Consider the following 22,353-nt stretch of genomic DNA (forward strand, 5'->3'; position numbering starts at 1 on the left):
TACATGTGACATCTTTCAGATGAAGAATTCAGCTCTCCCAGAGTCCCTCTTATGCTCCCCTACTGGTCGTCAGCTTCTCCCAAGCATTATTTCCATCCTGATTTCTGTTATCACAACTTAGTTTTTCCTGTCTTTGAATTTTATATAAATGGAATTAATGATGTGTATTTTGTTTTGCTTCTTTCTTTAAAAAATTTATTTATGAGATGAATTACTGCTATGTGCAATAATATTAATTTTCATTGTATTTAGTATTTCTTTGAATGAATATACTCCACTTTTTTCATTTATTCTCTATTAGGTGGACTTTTTTTTTTTTTTAATTTTCAGCTTTCTGGCTGTCAGGAAGCAAGAATTTCTATCTGCTCAAAGGTCCTGTAGCTGGGCTAAGAATCAAATTGATATAAGACAGATTAACAGGAAAAAATGAAATTTAATAAGGAATCCTTATACGTAATCCACATAGACGTGGAAATTCCAAAGACAGTCGGGCAAAATAAGGTATATCTGTCATTCTCAACTAAGGAGAAAGGGGGCAGGGATCTGGGACGTCAGAGGAAAGGGTTGTAATTCCCAGGGTGGTTAGAAGAGCAAGTGTTTGGTAATTAGATGTTTGCCCTGCCATACAGTGGTTCACTCAGATAAAATATATCTCTGCTGGGGCACCTGGCTGGCTCAGTCAGTAGAGCATCTGACTCTTGATCTCAGGGTTGTAGTTTTGAGTACCATGTTGGGTGTAGAGATTACTTAACATCCTTAAAAAAATTATCTCTGCTAATAACCCTTATTCTGGGGAAGACCCCCCAATTTAGATTCTTCTGTGTACTTAAAGGAGGGGTAGAAGTTTCTCCTGAGGCCACAAGATCTCAAGTGCTTTCAGCGCAAAATAATACCCATGCCAAAGGGGTACATTCTGGGAGGGCCCATCCTGAACCCCTTCATGGCTATTGTAAGTAATGCTGGTGGCACTCGTGATGTTTTTTGTTGGGTGTGTATCTTGGAGTGGATTGCTGGGTCATTGGGTCTGCATATGCTGAGTGTCAGTAGATAGCCCTCTGTAATTTTCCAAGAGGTCGTATCAATTTTTACCCAGCCATCAGCCTTTGAGAGTTCCAGTTGCTCCACATCCTTGTGAACACTTGGTAGGGTATGTTTTAAACCATTCTGGTAGCTGTGGAACAGTGTATCATTGTGCTTTTAATACTTGCATTTCACTGATGACTCATCAGGTTGACTATCTTTTTATATGTTAATTGCTACCCAGATATTCTTGGGTCTTTGACCTATTTTTATACTGATTTACTTGGTGATCAGTAGGATTTGTTTATGTATTTCAGAAATGAATATATATATATTCATATATATATAGTTAAAATGTGTGGGTTTTTTCAAAGATTTTACTTATTTGAGAGAGAGAGAGCAGGAGTGTGGGGGGCAAAGGGAGAGGAAGAAGCAGGCTCCCCGCTGAGTGCAGAGCCCCATCCCTCGACCCCAGGATCATGACCTGAGCCCAAGGCAGACGCTTCACTGACTGAGCCACCCAGGCTCCCCAAAATGTGTGTTTTTTAAAAAGTCCTCTCCTAGTCTGATTTATCATGATATCTTTTGATGAAAATATCACTAATGTTTTCTGTAGATACCCTTTATCAGATTAAGGAAGTTCCATTCCAATCCTAGTTTACTAAAGGCATTTTTTTCTCTTTTTAGTCATGAATGGGTGTAGAATTTTTATCAGATGCTTATTCTGCATCTATGGAGATGATTCCTGGATTTTTTTCCATTCTATTAATGTGGTGAATTATATTGTTTAATCCTATGCTTGTGTTAAACCATTCCCACATTCCCAGAATAAAGCAAATTTGATCAAGATATTTAAAAAAATATACATATATATGATATGGCTATATACCACTGGATTTTATTTTTTGTTTTGGAATTTTGAATTCATGTTTATGAGAAAATTGGCCTATAACTCTTGCTTTTCATAGTGTTTCTTGGCATGTTTTTGGTATAGAGGTTTTAGTGGCGTTATAAAGTGGAATATTCACTCTCTTTCTATTATCTAGAAATATTTGGTGAGATTGGTATTCTTTCTTTAACGTTTGAAAGAATGCTGTGGTGAAGCCGTCTCGGTTTGGAGCTTTTTTTATGAACAAATGTTAAATTATGTATTCAGTTTCTTTAATAGTTTTAGGCCTGTTCTGGTTTTCTGTCTCTTCTTGTAACAGTTTGGTTAGTGGTGTTTTCTAGGAACTCCTTTTTTTGTCTTTCCCTCCAGCACTGAGACTGCTGAAAGCTCTATTTTACTTTCAAAATCGAAATCTGTTTGACAATTTTTGCTTGCTTTTTCAACTCTCAGCCACTGTTTGCGAATTGGCAAATGCCTCTGGGGGAAAGCAGGTCTGAATTCAGCCTTACTTCTTTTTCTTCTCTCTGAGATCTGGCTTAGCCTTTAAAGCTCTGCCTATCTTGATAAGCCTGAACTCCAGTTATGGGCTTCCAGCCTCGGGTGACTACAGAAAGCTCTGCTCTGTTTCCTAGCCTCTTAACTGCTCTGGTTCCTATCCTCTCTGCCCCGTCCAGGTACGAGTCCGCAGCAGAGTCCTTGACGGAAAAGGTAGCACAGTATGGCGGATTCATTTTAATTTATTAACTCTGAGTTCTTGTTCTTCCAAGGTCCGGCTGCTTGACTGTTCCCTGGTGCCTTGAAATGGGTGCTGTTTTTATTTTATTTCAGCTTTTCTAGGCTAGTTATTCTAGGCAGAAGAGTTGGTTTGATACAGCCTCCTTGCTGAAAAATAAGGCAAGCCTCTTAAGTCACTCTGAACCTATTTCGTCATCTATAGATTGGGAATAATACCAGTTTCCTCAGAGGGCTGATTACGACAACAACAATAATAAGTGCCTGGTGGATAGTAGCACTCAATAAAAATGTGAGCTAATATTAATTTCAACAGCAATGAATTCCAAGTATCTCTGAAATTGTAGCATAAGACAGGGTTTAGCACAGTTTTTTCTCCAAAGGGCCAGATAGTAAATATTTTAGCATTTGCAGGTGATACACAGCCACCTACCCCCCCTTCAATCATCCTTTATTTATTTATTTATTTATTTATTAAGATTTTATTTATTTATTTGACAGAGATAGAGACAGCCAGCGAGAGAGGGAACACAAGCAGGGGGAGTGGGAGAGGAAGAAGCAGGCTCATAGCGGAGGAGCCTGATGCGGGGCTCGATCCCCCAACGCGGGGATCACGCCCTGAGCCGAAGGCAGACGCTTAACCGCTGTGCCACCCAGGCGCCCCCAATCATCCTTTAAAATGCAGAATCTATTCTTAGGTCTCTGGGCAAAAACAAAATTTGCCGCATATAAGCTAATGGGAAATAGGAATTTAACTTCAGATTTAAAAATTTGTCTCTCTTGCTTACTACACTCCTCTCGCCCGGAATAAAAGTTGAAGTCCTTATCACGGACCTACGTGACCGTGCACGACGCGGTCCCTCACTTTATTCCCGCTCACTTCTCTGACCTCGGGTCGTACTCATTTCTCCTTTGTTTACTCTGCCCCAGTCACTCGGGCCTCCTTGTTATTCCTCAAGTAGGCTGGGTAGGCTGGGCCTCTGGGTCTTCACACTTGCTGGTCTCCCTGCCTGGAATTCTCTTTTCCCACATCTCTGTCAAGTTCTTAACATAAAGATGGTCTTTTCACCTTCTCTAACCTTTCAGTGCCCTCCATTACTTACTTTTCTCTTTCCTCGCTTTACTCTTCCTCTTTAAACTGCTCAAAATCTGTGATTCTCCCTTCCTCCTGTCCATTAGCCTGGAATCTGGTATTCTCAAAAGTTTGGTCCCAACATGCCTTTCCAAACATATTTTCCAGTGCTCTTAAAAAAAGAAAGAAAGAAAGAAACCTGTACTTTAATAATTTCATGATCCCTGTACTTTGCTATTTTACTGCTTTTGTACCTTTATTTGCATTCTTTCTTGATGAGCTCCCCCAAATAAATTTTTAGTTTTATTGTAAAAGAATTATTTCTCCCTAATCTTTATAAATAAAATCCTACAAATTAATATCTCAGCTCAAATGCTACCCCTTCCATAAAGTTTCTGTTAACCATTCAGATTAAAGTTTATGTATCTTCTTTGAACTCTGATGCCACTTTATCTGTATTTTTATTCCATCACTTTCCATAATATTAATAATAGTACTTATTGTACTTTACCTTTATGCACTATACATTGCTCAATGTGCTCTGCATGTATTGCCAGATTTAATTCTCCCTTCTTCTCTCCACTAAGTATCACTATAAACTCTGGAAATAACAGGAGGCAACCAAAGGAGAATTCTGAAAAATGGAAAGAGGAGGGTGGACTAGTTAGGCACCCCAGTAATGGAGAAAAACTATAGTGATAGGGTTTCTTATAACCCCTGCCTAACAGCAAAAGGTCACCAAGTCCTGACTCCCAACCCAGTAACAGAGTATGATTCAGATAGGCTCCTTCCTTCCCCAAGATTAAATGAGAGTCCTGCCAATAACACCAAATGAGTGTAGTTGCTCTAGCAAGGGAAAACTAATCAGGAACTCCACTGAAAGTAAGAGGTCAAGGAGGGATTCTCATTCCCTGCTGAGCAGGAGACTCCCCTTACCTAGTGAGAGACTGGGTGGCCAGGGGGCCTGGCAGAGGGAATACTGCCAATAATGTGTCTAGTCCAGTAGGTGCTGTTTGTCTCTGTGGCCTGGAGACTCTCTTGCCCCACCGAGAGGTACCAGGTGGCTCAAGGGGAGGAAATTCCTCCCTCCTCCTCCCATCTCCTCACCCACAGAGGTACTGGTAAGGACCAGTGGGAACCCTAGTGGCACCAGAAAACAATCAAACTGAAATACCACTGTGAATGCCCTGAAAACTAAATTGTCATTAGAACCACAGCCTGAAAAAGTAGTCTAGGACCTGTTGCTAAATCTAAACAGAGACACCACCTCTAAATACAGAAGATTTAAATAGGACCCAGAGTCTTCTAGGATAATCGCGAAAATGTTGATGATAAAGAAATCACTTTTCATACCAAGAACCAGGAAAATCACAATTTGAATGAGAAAAAAACAATCCATGCTTAACACCAAGATGAATCAGATTTGGAATTATCTGACAGATTTTTTCTTAAGATTTTATTTCTTTATTTTAGAGAGAGAGAGAAAGAGAGCATGAGCAGGGGGAGGAGCAGAGGGAGAGGGACAAACAGACTTCCCCACGGAGCAGGGAGTCTGATGTGGGACTCTGAGATCATGACCTGAGCCAAAATCAAGAGTCAGGCGCTTAACCAAGCCACCCAGGTGCCCCTGACAAGAAATTTTAAAGCAGCCATCATAAAAAGCAATTACAAATAAACAAACAGAAAATCTCAACAGCAAAAATACAGGCACGCCCCCTTTTACTGGGCCTTGCAGGTACTGTGGGTTTTTTTGTTTTGTTTTGTTTTTACAAATCAAAGGTATGTAGCCACTCTGCATCAAGCAAGTCTGTTTTTACTTTTTTTTTTTTAAAGATTTTATTCATTTATTTGACAGAGAGAGACAGCCAGCGAGAGAGGGAACACAAGCAGGGGGAGTGGGAGAAGAAGAAGCAGGCTCCCAGCAGAGAAGCCTGATGTGGGGCTCAATCTCAGAACGCTGGGATCACACCCCGAGCCAAAGGCAGACACCCAACGACTGTGCCACCCAGGCGCCCCTGTTTTTACTGTTTTAACAACTGCATTTGCTCACTTCATGTTTCTCTAACACATTTTAATAATTGTTAAAATATTTCAGACTTTTTCATTATTATACTTTTTTTTTTAAGATTTTATTTATTTATTCGACAGAGATAGAGACAGCCAGCAAGAGAGGGAACGAACACAAGCAGGGGGAGTGGGAGAGGAAGAAGCAGGCTCATAGCGGAGGAGCCTGATGTGGGGCTCGATCCCATAACGCTGGGATCACGCCCTGAGCCAAAGGCAGATGCTTAACCGCTGTGCCACCCAGGCACCCCTTTCATTATTATACTTGTTAGGTGATCTTCGATCAGTGATCTCTGATGTTACTATTGTGATTGTTCTGGGTGCCACGAATCATGCTCATGGAAGACGGTGAACTTAATAAACACTGTGTGTGTTATGACTGCTCCACTGGCCGCTGTTCCCCATCTCTCCCCCTTCTCTCTGGGCCTCCTCATTTCCCGAGATGCAACAACACTGAAATTCGGTCAGTTAATAACCCTAAAAGGCCCTCTTAGTGTTCAGGTGAGAGTCACACATCTCTCACTTTAAATGAAAAGCTAGAAATGATTAAGCTTTGAGAGGAAGGCATGTCGAAAACTGAGCTAGGTCAAAAGCTAGGTCTCTTGCATCAGACATCCACGTTGTGAAGGCAAAGGTGAAGTTCTTAAAGGAAATGTAAAAGGGCTGCTTCGGTGAACAGGTGAATGACAAGAAAGTGAGGCAGCTTTATTGCTGATAGGGAGAAAGTTTGAGTGGTCTGGATAGACGATCAAACCAACCACAACATTCTCTTCAGCCAAAGCCTAATCCAGAGCGTGGTCCTAACTCTCTGCAGTTCTGTGAAGGCTGAGAGAGGTGAAGAAGCTGCAGAAAAAAGTCTGAAAGTAGCAGAAATTGGTTCATGAGGTTTGAGGAAGGACGCCATCTCCGTAACATCAAAGTGCAAGTGAGTGCTGACGGAGAAGCCACGGCAAGTCACCCAGAAGATCCCAGCCAGTTAATGATGGTGGTTACACTGAACAACAGATTTTCTGTGCGGGTGAAACAGCCTTCTATTGGAGGAAGATGGCACCCAGGGCTTCCACGCCAGAGAGGAGAAGTCAGTGCCTGGCTTCAAGCCTTCAAAGCTTCAAAGGATAGACCGATTCTCTCACTGGGGCTAATTTAGCAGCTGGTGACTTGACATTGAAGCCAGTGCTCATTTACTGTTCTGAAAATCCCAGGGTCATTAAGAATTATGTTAAACGTACTCTGTAAATGGAACAATAAAGCACATCTGTTTGCAACGGTTTACTGAACATTTTAAGCCCACTTTCGAGACCTCCTCAGAAAAAAAAAGATTGAAGTATTACTGCTCGTTGGCAATGCACCCGATCACCCAAGAGCTCCCATGGAGATGTACAACAAGATTAATGTTTTCATGCCTATTAACGCAAAGTCCATTCTGCAGCCTGGGAGCAAGGAGTAGTTTTGACTTTCAAGTCTCATTATTTAAGAAATACATTTTGTAAGGCTGTACCTGCCACAGACAGTGATTCCTGTGTCGGATCTGGGCAACGAAAATTGAAAACCTTCTGAAAAGGATTCGCCATTCAGGAGGTCAACATACCAGCGTTAACAGGAATTTGGAAGAAGTTGATTCTAACCTTCACAGACGACTTTAAGGGGTTCAAGACTTAGGTGAAGAAAGTAACTACCGCTGGGGCGCCTGGGTGGCACAGCGGTTAAGCATCTGCCTTCGGCTCAGGGCGTGATCCCGGCGTTGTGGGATCGAGCCACACATCAGGCTCCTCTGCTATGAGCCTGCTTCTTCCTCTCCCACTCCCCCTGCTTGTGTTCCCTCTCTCGCTGGCTGTCTCTGTCTCTGTCAAATAAATAAATAAAATCTTAAAAAAAAAAAAAGGTTAAAAAAAAAAAAAAGAAAGTAACTACCGCTGTGGTAGAAACAGCAAGAGAAATACAATCACGTGGGCCTGACGATGACTGAGTTGCTGCAATCTCCTGATAAAACTTGAACATATGAGGAGTTGCTTCTTTTGGACGAACAAAGAAAGTGGTTTAATGAGATAGAATCTACTCCTAGTGAAGACGCTGTGAAGACTGTTGAAATGACAACAAAGCATTTAGAATATTAGGGAAGCTTGAGAAAGCACCAGCAGGTTTTGAGAGGATTGACTCCAAGTTTGAAAAAAGTTCTGCTGTAGGTAGAGCATTTATTTTGTATCCTGCCACGTTACTGAATTGCTCTATAACTTCTAATAGTTTGGGAGTGGCTTCTTTTGGGTTTTCCATATAGAGTATCATGTCATCTGCAAAGAGAGACATTTTGACTTCTTCTTTGCCAATTTGAATACCTTTGATCCCTTTTTGTCGTCTGATTGCTGTTGCAAGGACTTCTAGTACTATGTTGAATAATAGTGGCGAGAGTGGGCATCCTTGTCGAGTTCCTGATCTTAAGGGAAAGGCTTCCAGCTTTTCCCCATTGAGAATAATATTTGCAGTAGGCTTTTCATAGATGGCTTTTATGAGATTGAGAAATGTACCTTCTATTCCTACACTCTGAAGGGTTTTAATCAGGAAAGGATGCTGTATTTTGTCAAATGCTTTTTCGGCATCGATTGAGAGGATCATATGGTTCCTGAGTCTTTTCTTGTTGATATGATGTATCACGCTGATTGATTTGCGAATATTGAACCACGCTTGCATCCCAGGTATGAATCCCACTTGCTCGTGATGGATAATCCTTTTAATGTACTGTTGGATTCTATTAGCAAGTATCTTGTTGAGGATTTTGGCGTCCATATTCATTAGGGAAATCGGTCTGTAATTCTCCTTTTTGAGGGGGTCTTTGCCTGGTTTGGGGATCAAGGTAATATTGGCCTCATAGAATGAGTTTGGTAGCTTTCCTTCTGTTTCTATTTTTTGAAATAGCTTTAGGAGAATAGGTATTATTTCTTCTTTGAATGTTTGGTAGAATTCCCCAGGAAAACCGTCCGGGCCTGGAGTTTTGTTATTTGGAAGGTTGTTTATCACTGACTCAATCTCTTCATAATTAATTGGCCTGTTTAAGGAATCAATTTCTTCCGGTTTCAATCTTGGTAGTTTATAGGTTTCCAGGAAGGATTCCATCTCTTCCAGATTGCTTAGTTTATTGGCATATAGCTGTTGATAAAAATTTCTAATAATCCTTCCAATTTCAATGGTGCTCGTCGTGACCTCTCCTTTTTCATTCATAATTTTAATAATCTGGGTCCTTTCTCTTTTCTTTTGGATAAGTCTTGCCAGTGGTCTGTCAATTTTATTGATTCTCTCAAAGAACCAGCTTCTAGTCCTGTTGATCTGCTCTACTGTACTTCTGGTTTCTGCTTGATTGATTTCAGCTCTAATTTTGGTCAACTGCTTCCTCGTGCGTGGATTAGGCCTGTCCCTCTGTTGCTGTTCCAGCTTCTTGAGGTGAGAATATAAAAACTGCATTTTAGATTTTTCTATTCTTTTGAGTGAGGCCTGGATGGCTATGTATTTCCCCCTTAGGACTGCCTTTGCAGTATCCCATAGGTTTTGGACTGTTGTATTTTCATTCTCATTGGTCTCCATAAATTGTTTAATTTGATTTTTGATTTCCTGGTTTATCGAGTCATTCCTGAGCAGGATGGTTCTTAGTCTCCAAGTGTTTGAGTTTCTTCCAAATTTTTCCTTGTGGTTGAGTTCCAATTTCAGAGCGTTGTGGTCTGAGAATATGCAGGGGATAATTTCAATCTTTTGGTATCGGTTGAGACCTGTTTTGTGTCCCAGAACATGGTCTATTCTTGAGAATGTTCCATGGGCATTAGAATAGAATGAGTATTCTTTGGTTCTGGGGTGTAGTGTTCTATATATATCTATGAGGTCCAACTCGTTGAGTATGGCATTCAAAGCCTTTGATTCTTTGCTTAGTTTTTGCCAGGGTGTTCTGTCTATTTCTGAGAGTGGAGTGTTGAGGTCCCCTACTATTAATGTATTTTTATTTATATGTCTCTTTATTCTGGTTAAGAGTTGGCTTGTGTATCTTGCTGCTCCCCTGTTGGGGGCATATATATTTATAATTGTCATATCCACTTGTTGAATACTTCCCTTAAGAATAATATAGTGCCCTTCTGCGTCTCTAACTATAGTCTGTAGTTTAAAATCCAATTTATCTGATATGAGAATTGCTACCCCAGCTTTCTTTTGAGGTCCATTTGCGTGAAAGATGGTACTCCATCCCCTTACTCTCAGTCTGAATGCATCTTTGGGTTTGAAATGAGTCTCTTGTAGACAGCAAATGGATGGGTCATTTCTTTTTATCCAATCTGCAACCCTGTGACGTTTTATGGGATGGTTCAAACCATTTACATTAAGACTGATTACTGAGAGATATGATTTTAATGTTGCCATGTTGCCAGTAAAGTCTTTGTTTGTATTGGCTGTGACTTTCTGTTCTGTATCACTCTTGGGGCCTTTTTACTTTTATAGAACCCCCCGTAATATCTCCTGTAGGGCTGGTTTCATGGTTACAAAATTGGTTAGTGACTGGCGATTCTGAAATGTCTTTATTTCTCCATCAATTCTGAATGACAGTCTTGCTGGATAAAGGATCCTTGGCTGCATGTTTTTCTCTGAAAGAGCTTTAAATATGCTCCCCCAACCCTTTCTCTCATTCCAGGTCTGTGTAGACAGGTCTGACGTAATTCTGATGCTTTTGCCTTGGTACGTGAGAAATTTCTTTGCCCTGGCCGCTTTCAGTACTGTATCCTTGCATCTAATATTTGTGAATTGCACTATGACGTGACGTGGCGTAGGTTTGTCATGGTTGAGCTTGGGAGGGGTCCTCTCTGCCTCTTGGACACGAATGTTTGTTTCCCTTGCTAGATTAGGGAAGTTTTCAGCTACAATTTGTTCAAATATCTCTTCTAGACCTCTGTTTTTCTCCACCCCCTCGGGGATGCCGATGATTCTAACATTGGATCGTTTCATTGAGTCAGTAATCTCCCGTAACCTACATTCGTGGGCGTGGATTTTTTTAAGACCATCTTCTATTTTCATTTTTTCTTCTATTAACCCATCCTCCAATTCACTAACCCGTTCCTCTGCTTCTGCGACCCTGGCCGTCAGAGCCTCTAGTTTTGCCTGCATTTGGCTCATAGAATTTTTAATTTCTGTCAGATTCGCTCTCATTTCTGTCCTTAGGGATTCTATATTCTCAGTAACCTTTTCGTTAATAGTTTTTTCAATTCTACTCATCATTTTGACCATCGTTACTCTGAATTCCATTTCTGATAATTTGGTTACATCCATATCCATTATTTCTGTGGCAGAGGCCACAGACTCACTGTCTTTTCTTTGCTGGGGGGGGGCTTCTCCTTCTTGTCATTCTGATGAAGAGAGGTTGCGGGGTTTCCAGAGCCCAAATTATTGACTGAGTCCCAGGCCGTGCCCCTTGTTTTATAGGGATCTTAGGGATGTGGGCTTCTTCTTTAAAGATTTTATTTATTTATTTATGTGGCAGCCAACCAGCGAGAGAGGGAACAGAAGCAGGGGAGTGGAAGAGGAAGAAGCAGGCTCCCAGCGGAGGAGCCCGATGAGGGACTCCTTTCCGGAACGCCGGGATCACGCCCTAAGCCGAAGGCAGGCGCTCAATGACTGCGCCACCCAGGCACCCGGGTTGTGGGCTTCTTGATTTTTCAGCCTGCCTTCTGGGGGAGGGGCCTGCCGCGCTGATACTCAGGCAGCCCTGTTTGGGTAGAGTCTCGGCGTCCCCTGCGAGGGGGGATGGGGATGGGCACTCCCTGAGCCGGTATTTCCAGGCTTTTGTTCTCTGGCGGCTTTCCCTGGCGGTTTGCTGTGCCTCTTCTGAGAGTCAGAGCAGCAGCGGCCAAATTTCAGCCTCTGTCACAGAACAGAGGGATTGCGGCCCGTTCTCCACTGATGTTCTGGCCACTTTAACTCTGTTTCTGTTGGTGCTGCTCAACCCTGCAGCGTCCCGGGATGTGCGCCCCACACCCGGCGTCCCAGCCCTCACTTCCAGGGCCGGCGTCTCTGTCCTTTGTGTTTCTAATGCCGCCAGCCACCGGCCGCCCCGCGCGCGCTCCCGGATCTCCCGGTCTCAGTCTGGATCCAGTGAGCGCACCGGGATTCCGGTGTTCCGCGAGATGCCTGGTGGCGCGCGCACCCGGCTCACGGTCTCAGTCTGCTGTTTTGTGGGTGCCGTCCGCGAGCCCCGCCCGCTCTCCCGTGCAAGTGGCTACCGCTTCCCGGCGCCCGAACACGGCGGCTCCCTCCCCCTTCCGTTTATCTTCCGATATCTGTGCGCGGTTTCACGGCTCCCCGCTTCGTACCTCAATACTCAGCGCTGGAGATGTTCATTTGTAGAGATCCAGATGCGTCTTCCTGCGTCTCAGGCTGGTTCCGTGGTTGTTTAGGCTGGTCTGGTACCTATCCAGCTCGACTCGGAGGACCGGCTGAAAACGGTGTCTCCTACTCCTCCGCCATCTTGGAAAGCCAATCAGGTAGAATGCTGTCAAACAGCATCACATGCGACCGAGAAACTCTTGGTGAAAGGAAGAGGCCATTGAATGCTGCTAACTTCGTTTATTTTAAGAAATTGCCACAGCCACCCCAGCCTTTAGCAATCACCACCTTGATTTGATCAGTCTGCAGCCGTCAACATCAAATTCAAGACCCTCCACTAGCAAAAAGATGACAACTCACTGAAAACTCAGATGATGGTTAGCATTTTTTAGCAATAAAGTATTCTTTTTTAGAGGCGGGGAGAGTGTAGAGGGGGAGCAGAGGGAGAGAGAGAATAGAGATAGAGAATCCTAAGCAGGCCCCACACCCAGTGCGGGAGCCTGACACAGGGCTTGATCTCACAACCCTGAGGTCATGACCTGAACTGAAGTCAAGAGTCAGATGCCTAACCGACTGAGCCACCCAGGTGGCTAAATAAAGTATTTTTAAATTAAGGTCTGTACATTGGTTTGGTTTTTTTAGACATAATGCCATTGCACACATAATAGACTACAGTATATTGTAAACATGACTTTTATATGCACTAGGAAACAAAATTTATTTGACTCACTTTATTGTGCTATTTGCGCTGTTGCAGTGGTCTGGAACCAACCCTGCAACATCTCTGAGGTAGATCTGTAGAAATTATAAAAAAGAAAGAAATGAAAACTATGAAACTGAAAAATGCAATAACGGAAATGAAAAATTTGCTGCATGGGCTTAGGAGAGTGGAGATGACAGAGGACGGAATTTGTGAGCTTAAGGATAGAGCAACAGAATTTACTGATTTGAACAACAGAGAGGAAATAGACGGAAACAAGATGAACAGCTTTAGGGACCTGTGGGACAATAGCAAAAGATCCAGAATTCATATTGGTGTCTGAGAAGGAGGGAGAGTGAGTTTAAAAGATTATTTGGAAAAAAAAAAAAAAAAGGCTGTAAACTTCCCCAAATGTTGCAAAAGAAGTAATCCTACAAATTCGACAAGCTGAGTGAATCCCAAATATGAACCCCCCCCCCCCCAATATCTGCAAGCCGTGTCATATTTAAACATTCAAAAACTAAAGACCAAAGAAAATAACTTGAAAGCAACTAGAGAGGAATGACACACAATCTGTACGGGAACACCACCTCCGGTATCAACAGGCTTCTCATGTGGATGTCGGGAAGCAGATGCTGTTGTAATACAATTTATAGAAGAAGAGATTTAGCCAACATACAGGAGCGCAGTTTTATAGTAATGATCGAATTGTAACACATTAATTTACTATGGTTCAGCAATTCAATTTTATGGGAAGCTATTTATCAGAAGTATGCTTAATTATCTTATAGTGACATATATAGGGAAACAGATTAGAAATGGCTGGGCTATCCCCTAGTAATAGGGAATGTTTTCAGATAAAAGCTAAGACAAAATAATACTTCACAAGGAAAAAAAAATTCCCCAAAGAGCAAAGACATTATCTAGCTATATATTGTTCTAACTTCCATGACATTTCTTAGTTCTGAAATGTGTTGAGGATACTTAATAAACAGTTTTCTGGTTAAGTCATTAAATGCATTCGATAATTATGAATTTTGGACACACTCAAATATAAGTTCAAAGTACAATAAAAGCAACGAAAGTAACATTTAATTCACTGTTGATTATCCGTGCACTCATTTCTATGGGCAATTGAGTTGAACATTGTATATATATATATTTTCAAGAAGTAAAATTATACCATATGTACACATCATGTGAAATATTTATTGTAGATTTTAAAAATATCTTCCCTAGCCACTCTTTAAGGCCACGTGCGTTGTTAGCCCTTCCATGAAGTTGTTGGTGACCAATCAGTTCAAAGTTAATCACCATCTCCTTCAAACTCTGACACCTTTTTTCCTGTATTTTTATCTTCTTACTTTCCATAATATTGTTGGTTATACTGTGATTTATTGCACTTTAAATATATTGCCTTATGTGTTTTACATGTATTCTCAGACTAAAGTCTCCTGTCAGCCCTCAATGAGATAGTTGTTATAATCTCCGTTTTATGGTAAAGAAACTGAAAAGTTAAGATGTTAAATAGCTTGCTCAAAATCATACAATTAGGATTAAAGTGTAGATTTCAAATTCTGATGTCTTTGCAACAGAGCCATGTCACTACGCTCGGTGCCTCTTAAGTGCGTCAGGTTAACTGGAAGAACTCTGTGGATTTATATTCTGTGTATATATTGATTTAAAATAGAGTGTTTCTTCAGTGTTGGAGTGTTTTCGTAGCAAATCTATAATATTACTTTTTCTTTTCTTTTCTAGAATTCTGGAGGTGGAAGTGGAGTTGATCTTTCAGTGCTAAATGAGGCTCGCAATATGGTGTCAGATCTTCTGGTCGATCCGACCCTTCCCCCACAAGTCATTTCCTCCCTTCGGAGTATCAGTAGCTTGATGGGTGCTTTCTCAGGTTCCTGTAGGCCAAAGATTAATCCTCTGACACCATTTCCTGGATTTTACCCCTGCTCAGAAATAGAGGACCCAACTGAGAAAGGAGATCGAAAACTTCACAAGGTCAAGATACAGTAATCAGCCAGCCCTACTTACCATGTTTTTTGTTTTCAAATTAAAACTGCTCCTTTATAGCTTAGATAAAATACAATTTCTTTTTCAGGGATCAGCTTTTTTATACAGTATATTGAGCTCCTTGGGACTTTGGAGGCAGTTGTAAATCTCAAATAATTCTAAATGAGTATTCAGCTTTTATTCTAAATAACTTTGCTATAATCAGCAGTTAAAACTTCATTGATTACAACTATTTATCATCATTGTTATTGTTTTTAAGTGGAAAACAACACACAAATTTAATTTCAGGCTTGCATAACAAACTAGTGGTCCTATCGTGTCATTAATCTGTTGTATGATTTAGAATCCAGGAATTGTTCTTCCTGAACCACAAAGAATTGATTGTTACAGTATTCATTTTACGAATTACATAGCATTATCTTAAATTAATTTTCACATTTTTTTGGTCTCTGCTTTTCCCCCTTTACGCACTAGAGATTGCTATCGCCCAATAGACATGATTTTTCCATCATTAAAATTGGGATTAATTTTTCTTTAAATATCAATGCTTCGAAATAGGATTTTCTTTAAGAAATAATAAATACTGTTCTAAGTAGGTCTACATTCTGCTTGTTCAGAGTGCAATTAAAATTGCTTTATTTGACTAATCAATATCTTTATCAATAGCTAAAATCATAAACTGTAGAAATAAAAACATTTTAGAGATTATTCTAGATTAATTTACTCTACAGGTCAAGAAACTGTTCAAGAGAAGATAAAATTCAAATCAGTTAATTTCGTTCATTGTAATAATGTTATATACATTATTGAGCTTAGAAAAAGTTAAATATAATTTTGAAAGGATTTCGGTCTGTCAGTTTCATTTTGTTAGTTCTCAGCATTAGGATTTAGAAATGTCGAAAAATTAAGCAAGCCCAATTACTGATCACAAATCTAGACGATAGGTGATTATGTGATGCTTTTATTTTTAAGAAATACATACAGTAACACTTGCCTTCGTCAAAATCCAATTAACAATGGTGCTTAGTTATATGGCATTCTTCTTAGCTCTCTACCTATGAGAAATAGTTTAATCGCAAGCATGACAAGTGACAGTAATAAATTCATCAATAAAATAACTCTAATATATTCTTTGGTTTTCACTTGATACGTTGCTCTTTGTGTTTTCCATTGATATTTGATGTTTTGAATAGTTTTTCTCTTTTTTCAATTGAAGTATACTTGACACAATGGAAGAGCAATTTTTAATAATAATTCTTAAAAATCTTAATCAGAAAAATATTACTGATATCAGTATTATGTTTGTTACTATGTTTATTGTGTAAAAAAAAGTGTACTGGTACATTTTAGAAGAATTTTAAACAATATTAATTAAACAGGATGCCTAAGTGCCTCATTTCCTGACCATTCTAGTTAATCAGGCTTATTTTTGGTACTGGAATCTACTGATAGGAGTAAGTTCTATAAGAACCAGGAAGTAACCCTTGTTTCTTTTCTTTGTGTTCTTTAAACTTCTTTTTTGAATTTCACATCTAATTTGTCTCTGCTTTTGGGAAAGAATAGAAAAAGGCTGATACTACTCCAGAAAACAACAATAGCCATTTATGAAAAGATAATTAGTAAGGAAAAGGGCGTTGTAAAAGATAATTTAATGTAAATGTCCTCTATATGTGTTAAGAACTAAAAGAGACTATATGGACCTAAATTATAGCCAGAAAGGATTATGTTCCACAAAGAACGTTTTCACTGTGAGTCTAACTAACTATGAAACTTTACAAAATCAACATGCTTGGGAAACTTAAACATAGGAGATATTTATCTCTGAGATGGTTTCAGTATTTGCTAATGGGGGAAATTCAGAAGAAGCAAAGACTTTTATGTAAATCTCGGTAAAACACCTATTCGGTGATAAAAAAGAAATAAATACATCGGTTAATTATTTGGATCACTTTAGAATATTTTCAAAAGTTAAGGTAAAATATTAATGCTAGTGGTGTTCTGAGTTAATTGCTAATTGAAAAGCTAGCTCTGCATCTTTCAGTTTCTCCAGGTTAACCCTATGTACATAACCTTTTTTATGTTTAGGATATAGGGCTTATAGTCCCTGATCCTAAGCTTGACCTCTGCAATTGCTTTTCAGGGTAAATCTTTCGTATTTGCCTTTGAAACTATCAAGTGTTTATTTCTCATAAAATGAGGGAGTAAAGTATACAAAAGAATAAAGATCTTGTTAAATTGTAGGGAGTTCAGAAATCATTTTTTAGTGGGAGGAACACTAAATAGAACAACAGTATAGAATGTAAAATTTGGAGTAAATCTGACATATTTTCAGAGTAAAATGTTCTATTTCTCCTGTACATGTTGAAAATAGACTTCGTATTGGTATTTTTTACGTGTCATCTTTACTAATACATACCCAGCATCTCTGAGGGTGACCGTTTTAACCATTGTTAAATCGTTCAGCAGGGACTAAACAGCAGGAACAGTTTACCAACCCCGCAGCTGAGGAGGAGTTCCGCCACCTCAGGTCTGCCTCCCGTTGAACAGGCTTCTTCAAGGTGGGAACGCAGTAATGGCAAGAGGCCACACCAAGAGTTTGGCATTTCAAGGTAAAATCCCCAGGCTTTTGAAGAAACTTGAGTCAAATACATCCATTTTGTCTCTGTTGAATGACTTCGAAATAACTAAAAGCAGAAAGGAGCAGTCGAAATATTTTAGACATAAGACAGCATGAGTAGTAATAAGGCATAAAGAGAAAGATTCTCAAAAGGAAGCTCAGGTGTCTCCTCCAAAAAGTGAAGTACGTTGGGCGTAAGGCATGGTGGGGCCTTAAGAAGAAATCGGGGAGGCCGTTTAGGGAAGCTAGGGTCAGTTTAGGGCAGGCAGTGAGAAAGCTTTAAAGTGAATCTCAGTGGCCGTTATGGGAGCACACGCATCCAGTGCACAGTGTCCAGAGAGGGGTCAACAGACTTACCTTGTTACTCGTTAGAGGAGGAGCTCATTCCCAGGGCTCGTTTCAGATGTTAGATACAAGGTAGCAAAACTCTTCCAAACCCTGGTCTGGCTGGAGGGCAAGACTACTGATCCGTTCTGTACTCACCCGAGGGCTGACTTGGAACTGACCAGTGCTAATAGGACACATGAAAGGCATCAGTAACTCCAGCTAAACGAAGCTGGGAAAATGCAGGGGCTGAACTTTTCTGCATCTAAGTATACCCATTTGCCCTCATACCAAAGGATTCAGTACTTTGTTTTTTAATAGCCAGGAAACATAGTGATCTCCTGGATGAGTTATGAACTTCTCTTTGGTCACTCATCTGACTATGTTAACAGGGTTGGAATTAGTGTAAACTTCCTGTTAAGCCACTGTTGTTACTGGACGGGAGTTGTACTTCGTTTAGCTCGACCTGTGTAGTTACACGTTTGAAACAGCAGATGGCAGGATTGGATCAAACGGATTTGTCTGTTAAAAGTGGTATTAATGTTTGTGTAGGAAATATCAAATAATTATAATGTTCCAGATTTTTGTGTGATTTTTAAATTTGAATTTGTTATATTCAAGTAGATGAGCTCCTTTTTTATAAAAGAAAAATTGAGTGAAATAATATGTAAAACAGGAAGGGATTGATATATAAAAAGTATAGCCCAGGAGAATGCAAAGCTTGCCCAGAGCCTAAACATGACAGTCTTGGTTTTTTTGTTTTGTTTTTTGTTTTTTAATGGAGGCAGGATATGGGGAAGTCAGCAATGACAGGAACTGAAAATATGACATATTTCTTAACCATGGGAAACATCATCATGAGAATACTGTTTGGCTTAAAAAAGAATGATGAAAATGATTGCTTCTTAAACTTTCAGAATCACACTGATGTAAAAGCAGTACATTTGCAATTAAAGAAACACTTGATACAGTGAGTTAAGGTCAGTTTTATCCTGCTGACTTAAGATGATTGATGTTAAAATAGAACCATGGTCCAAAGAAAATTCACTCTGAGAAATGTTCATGTAAAAGTAAGTGTTCGCAGGTTCAATATAATTACTTAGCTCTCGTTAAAACAAAGCCATATGCCTCAGAAAGATTTGGAAATTTGGAGAGTAAAGTAATTCATGGGATTATGCAGCATCTACTTAAAAGAGGTAAGGCTAGAAGTAACTTTGCTAGTGTGCAGACGCTGTAGCGTCTTAGTAATAAATTTCTAAGTGTACTTTGAACATAGGGTAAGGAGTGTATGAAGCATTTACAATATATTCCTTTTGAAATTCAAGTCTCTAGATCAGTGCCGTCCAAGGGAAGTTTTTGTGACGATGAGAATATTTTCTATCTGCACTGTCCAGTATGGTAGTCCCTAGCTACGTGTGGCTGTTGATCGCTTGAAATGTGTCTGGTATGTTTAAGGAACCAATTTCAAATTTGATTTAATTAACTAAAATACAAAGAGCTGTGTATGACTGTCATGGAGACCTGTATGGCAACCATATTAGATGGCATGGCCATAGATCTTTCGTGTATGGTAATGTTTTGTTCAGGAACCTTTAGGCTTTAGTAGCTTTAACCGAAGAGACTTTTGTATCTGGAATCATGAGGCGTTCTTCTTGACTTTATTAGAGTGCCCCAAAACTGAGATCACATGTCCTACATTTTTGAGTCTGGGTTTGAAGGCAGCCTTGGATTCTGACTATAGCTACTCTGACTGTGATTTTAAATGACCCTGACTGTGCTTTCAGCATGGTTCCAGTGTTGAACCTCTCATTCCCTGAAGTTCTATGAAACCAAATTTCTCATCCCTCCAGATGCTTTTTCATGTTAGTATTTTTCTGCCCTTTTTTTTTTCTGACACAATGCTGCTACCCTCTAGTTTCGTGGTTGCTTAAAAAAACGGATTTAGCTAGAAAACGTGGTGTTATCTCTGCGTCCTGTTACCTTATCCTGTAGATACCAGTTGTCAGGTCTGTGTCTGCATCTTGTTTTCTCTCTGCTCCCTCTTCTCCTTTACCACTTTGCTTACACTGTTTCATGATTTCTTTACTCTTTACCTGGGCTATTATCCTCTTAATTGGCCTTTCCATTTCTAATATCCTTCACTGTCTGGATCCATCTCCTACCCTTCCACCACAAATCTTCCTTAAAACCTTGATGGTAGTTTTTCTGGTCATTAAGTTTTGGACCCTTTACCAATGCCTATAGAATAGTGCCCAAATACCTAGCCTGGGATTTGAAACCCAGTCATTCCCTCATGACAAAGCTGCACCAATTATTAGTTGGAATAATTAAACAAACTAAAAGACATGAGCTGTCTTGCAAAGAATGAGAACCGAAAAATAACATGGAAAGCTCTCTAGGTGAAAACAGCAGGCATGTGACTTGAGTTAAAGTCTTCCTTGAACTTTCTCTGATAGTTTCGTGTTTAGTTTAACCTACTTGAAAATTAAGCTGAATTATAGCTTCCAGCCCACCTTGTTTGAGTAAAGAGTAATGTAGGATTCAATTTTGCTGTTCTTCATGCTTTGCCTGGAGAAAGAAGTGCAGTATTATAAACCTCATGACAGCTACGATAAAAGCGATCTAAAGGAAGAAAACCACAAGGAGTAAGAGTTACCGTATTTGAACAGCCACTGCATTACCTACCCTGAAGAGTCTATCACTGTTCATCTCTTATAGAACTTGAAATTTTAATTAAGAGGGCCATTACAACACCGAAACACACCCGTTTTTCTCTGCTTATCTGAAACTCCAGTCAAGTGTAACTATTTGCTATTCCCTCTGTCTGTCCGCTTCTGTGCCCCCCCGGAACAGGTCTCCTCACTTGAAGAATAACACCCTGATATCCTCCTCCCTTGGTTTCAAACTGTTTCACCTCTTAATCTCCTAACACCTTTTCTTTGCCCCTTTTATGGCACTTTCACTTTCTACCGTGTGTTAGTCATCACCGCTCTTCTGAGGCCTCCTTGATCACTGTGACAAGTTGGATTGCGTTAAAATGGATCTTGGAAGACAAACAGCTGCTTCACGAATGCCCTGCAGAAGTGCGGTGTCCATATTGGATTATGACGGCGGTGCCGCCTTCCACTGAAGTTTCAGATGACGGTCCTCTGGTCAGGAAGTTCCAGGAAATGTGGGAGAATGCTTTTTGGGTTAGCTGACAATTGGATTGCCCATCTCTGAGTTCCAGGGTTCGTAGCTATGGTTAAAAAATGGCTACACTTGTACCCTTGGACTGCTGGGCCCCCTCCCTCCTTGTGGACAAACAGAACACATATTTAGAGCTCACAGCTCATTTCCTTTGAACAGGCTTTCCCTGGGGGAAAAATAGGCATGTTGTTTTCCAAAACTCCATGGGCTATCAACTCTGGTTACTCCTACACTAACTAAAAAGACTTGCCTTTAACCTATTCCCCAGTTCATCCTTCATCTCCATAACTGCTCTGTAACTCAGTCTAATAGTTTGTTAGGAACTATGTTCCCTAAATAAGGTACTAGGGAACCAGCTTCTCAGTTCTGTGTCTCATAATTTCTTAGAGATTTATACCAATGCCTGGACCCTATTTGAACTGCAGAGGTTCAGGAGGGCCAATGGGGTCCTCTCACTCAGTTTCTCAAGAGAATAGCTCTGTGAATCTAAGGTTATACGCTTCTCACACACCCACACAAGATGATACAGACCTTATCAAGGTAATTTGCAATGGTTATCTAAAAATCAGCTCTTAACATATGGCTTAACTCTGTGCCCATAACTTTTGACAATCTCTTATAAGTCAAATCTGACTTCAATCATCCTCCAGCCAACTATTGATAAACCTTGAGACTCCTATCCTTCTTGTCCTCTGCTTTCTTCAGTACTGTTTTATATAATCTCATTAGAGTGTACATTTATCTGGTTGTAGGCCAGAAATTAATGAGAGGATTCTAGAACTCAGCTGAAAACCTATAATTTGACCTGTACCTCTCAATTCTAAACAGCTAACTGAATGTATAGTGTACTTCAATTATTAGAAGACCCTGGATCAAGGCAGGAAACTGTGGAACAGTGCAGTGGGTCTGTTTGGAAAAAGAGAAAGTCGTCTTTGTTTTGAATATTAATCAGGGAGTAAACTTTGGTAGAGTACACAGATTTTTCTGTTTGAATATAGCCCTGAGTGGTATTCTTACTGTGCTTTCCTAGTCTCCCCCACTTCACATGTGAGCAAGGAGTACTCAGATACAAAGGATGATTGAGCATGAGCAGGGACAGTTTATCGGGTGGTATTGCCTCTTTTTGTGACATCATTACTACTGGCTTGAGAATAAAATATGATAGACTCTGAAAGTTAGATGTTAAAAGTTCTTACCTCTAGGAGGGATGGTGGGTGGGGGGATGGGGTAACTGGGTGACGGGCATTAAGGAGGGCACATGATGTAATGAGCCCTGAGTGTTATATAAGACTGATGAATCAATAAATTCTACCCCTGAGACAGACAGACAGACACACACACACACACACACACACACACACACACACACACACTCAAGTCCT

General features: G+C 40.3%; 1 protein-coding gene across 3 annotated transcripts in view; it reads left to right on the forward strand.

Moving 5' to 3' along the window:
- PDE3B (phosphodiesterase 3B) overlaps positions 1–22,353 on the forward strand; it is a 171,245-nt gene that overhangs the window by 101,197 nt on the left and 47,695 nt on the right. For 2 of the 3 annotated variants that reach the window (XM_045796544.2, XM_045796547.2), the window contains exons 3-4: positions 14,581–14,829; positions 17,305–17,450. In XM_045796544.2, coding sequence (XP_045652500.2) covers positions 14,581–14,829; positions 17,305–17,450 — 395 coding nt within the window. The remainder of the gene's footprint in view (positions 1–14,580; positions 14,830–17,304; positions 17,451–22,353) is intronic. The other variant, XM_045796546.2, reaches the window with a different exon arrangement.

The sequence above is a fragment of the Ursus americanus genome, chromosome 24 (assembly GCF_024610735.1).
Source record: "Ursus americanus isolate L20-20 chromosome 24, mUrsAme1.1.p, whole genome shotgun sequence".
NCBI classification, from domain to species: domain Eukaryota; kingdom Metazoa; phylum Chordata; class Mammalia; order Carnivora; family Ursidae; genus Ursus; species Ursus americanus.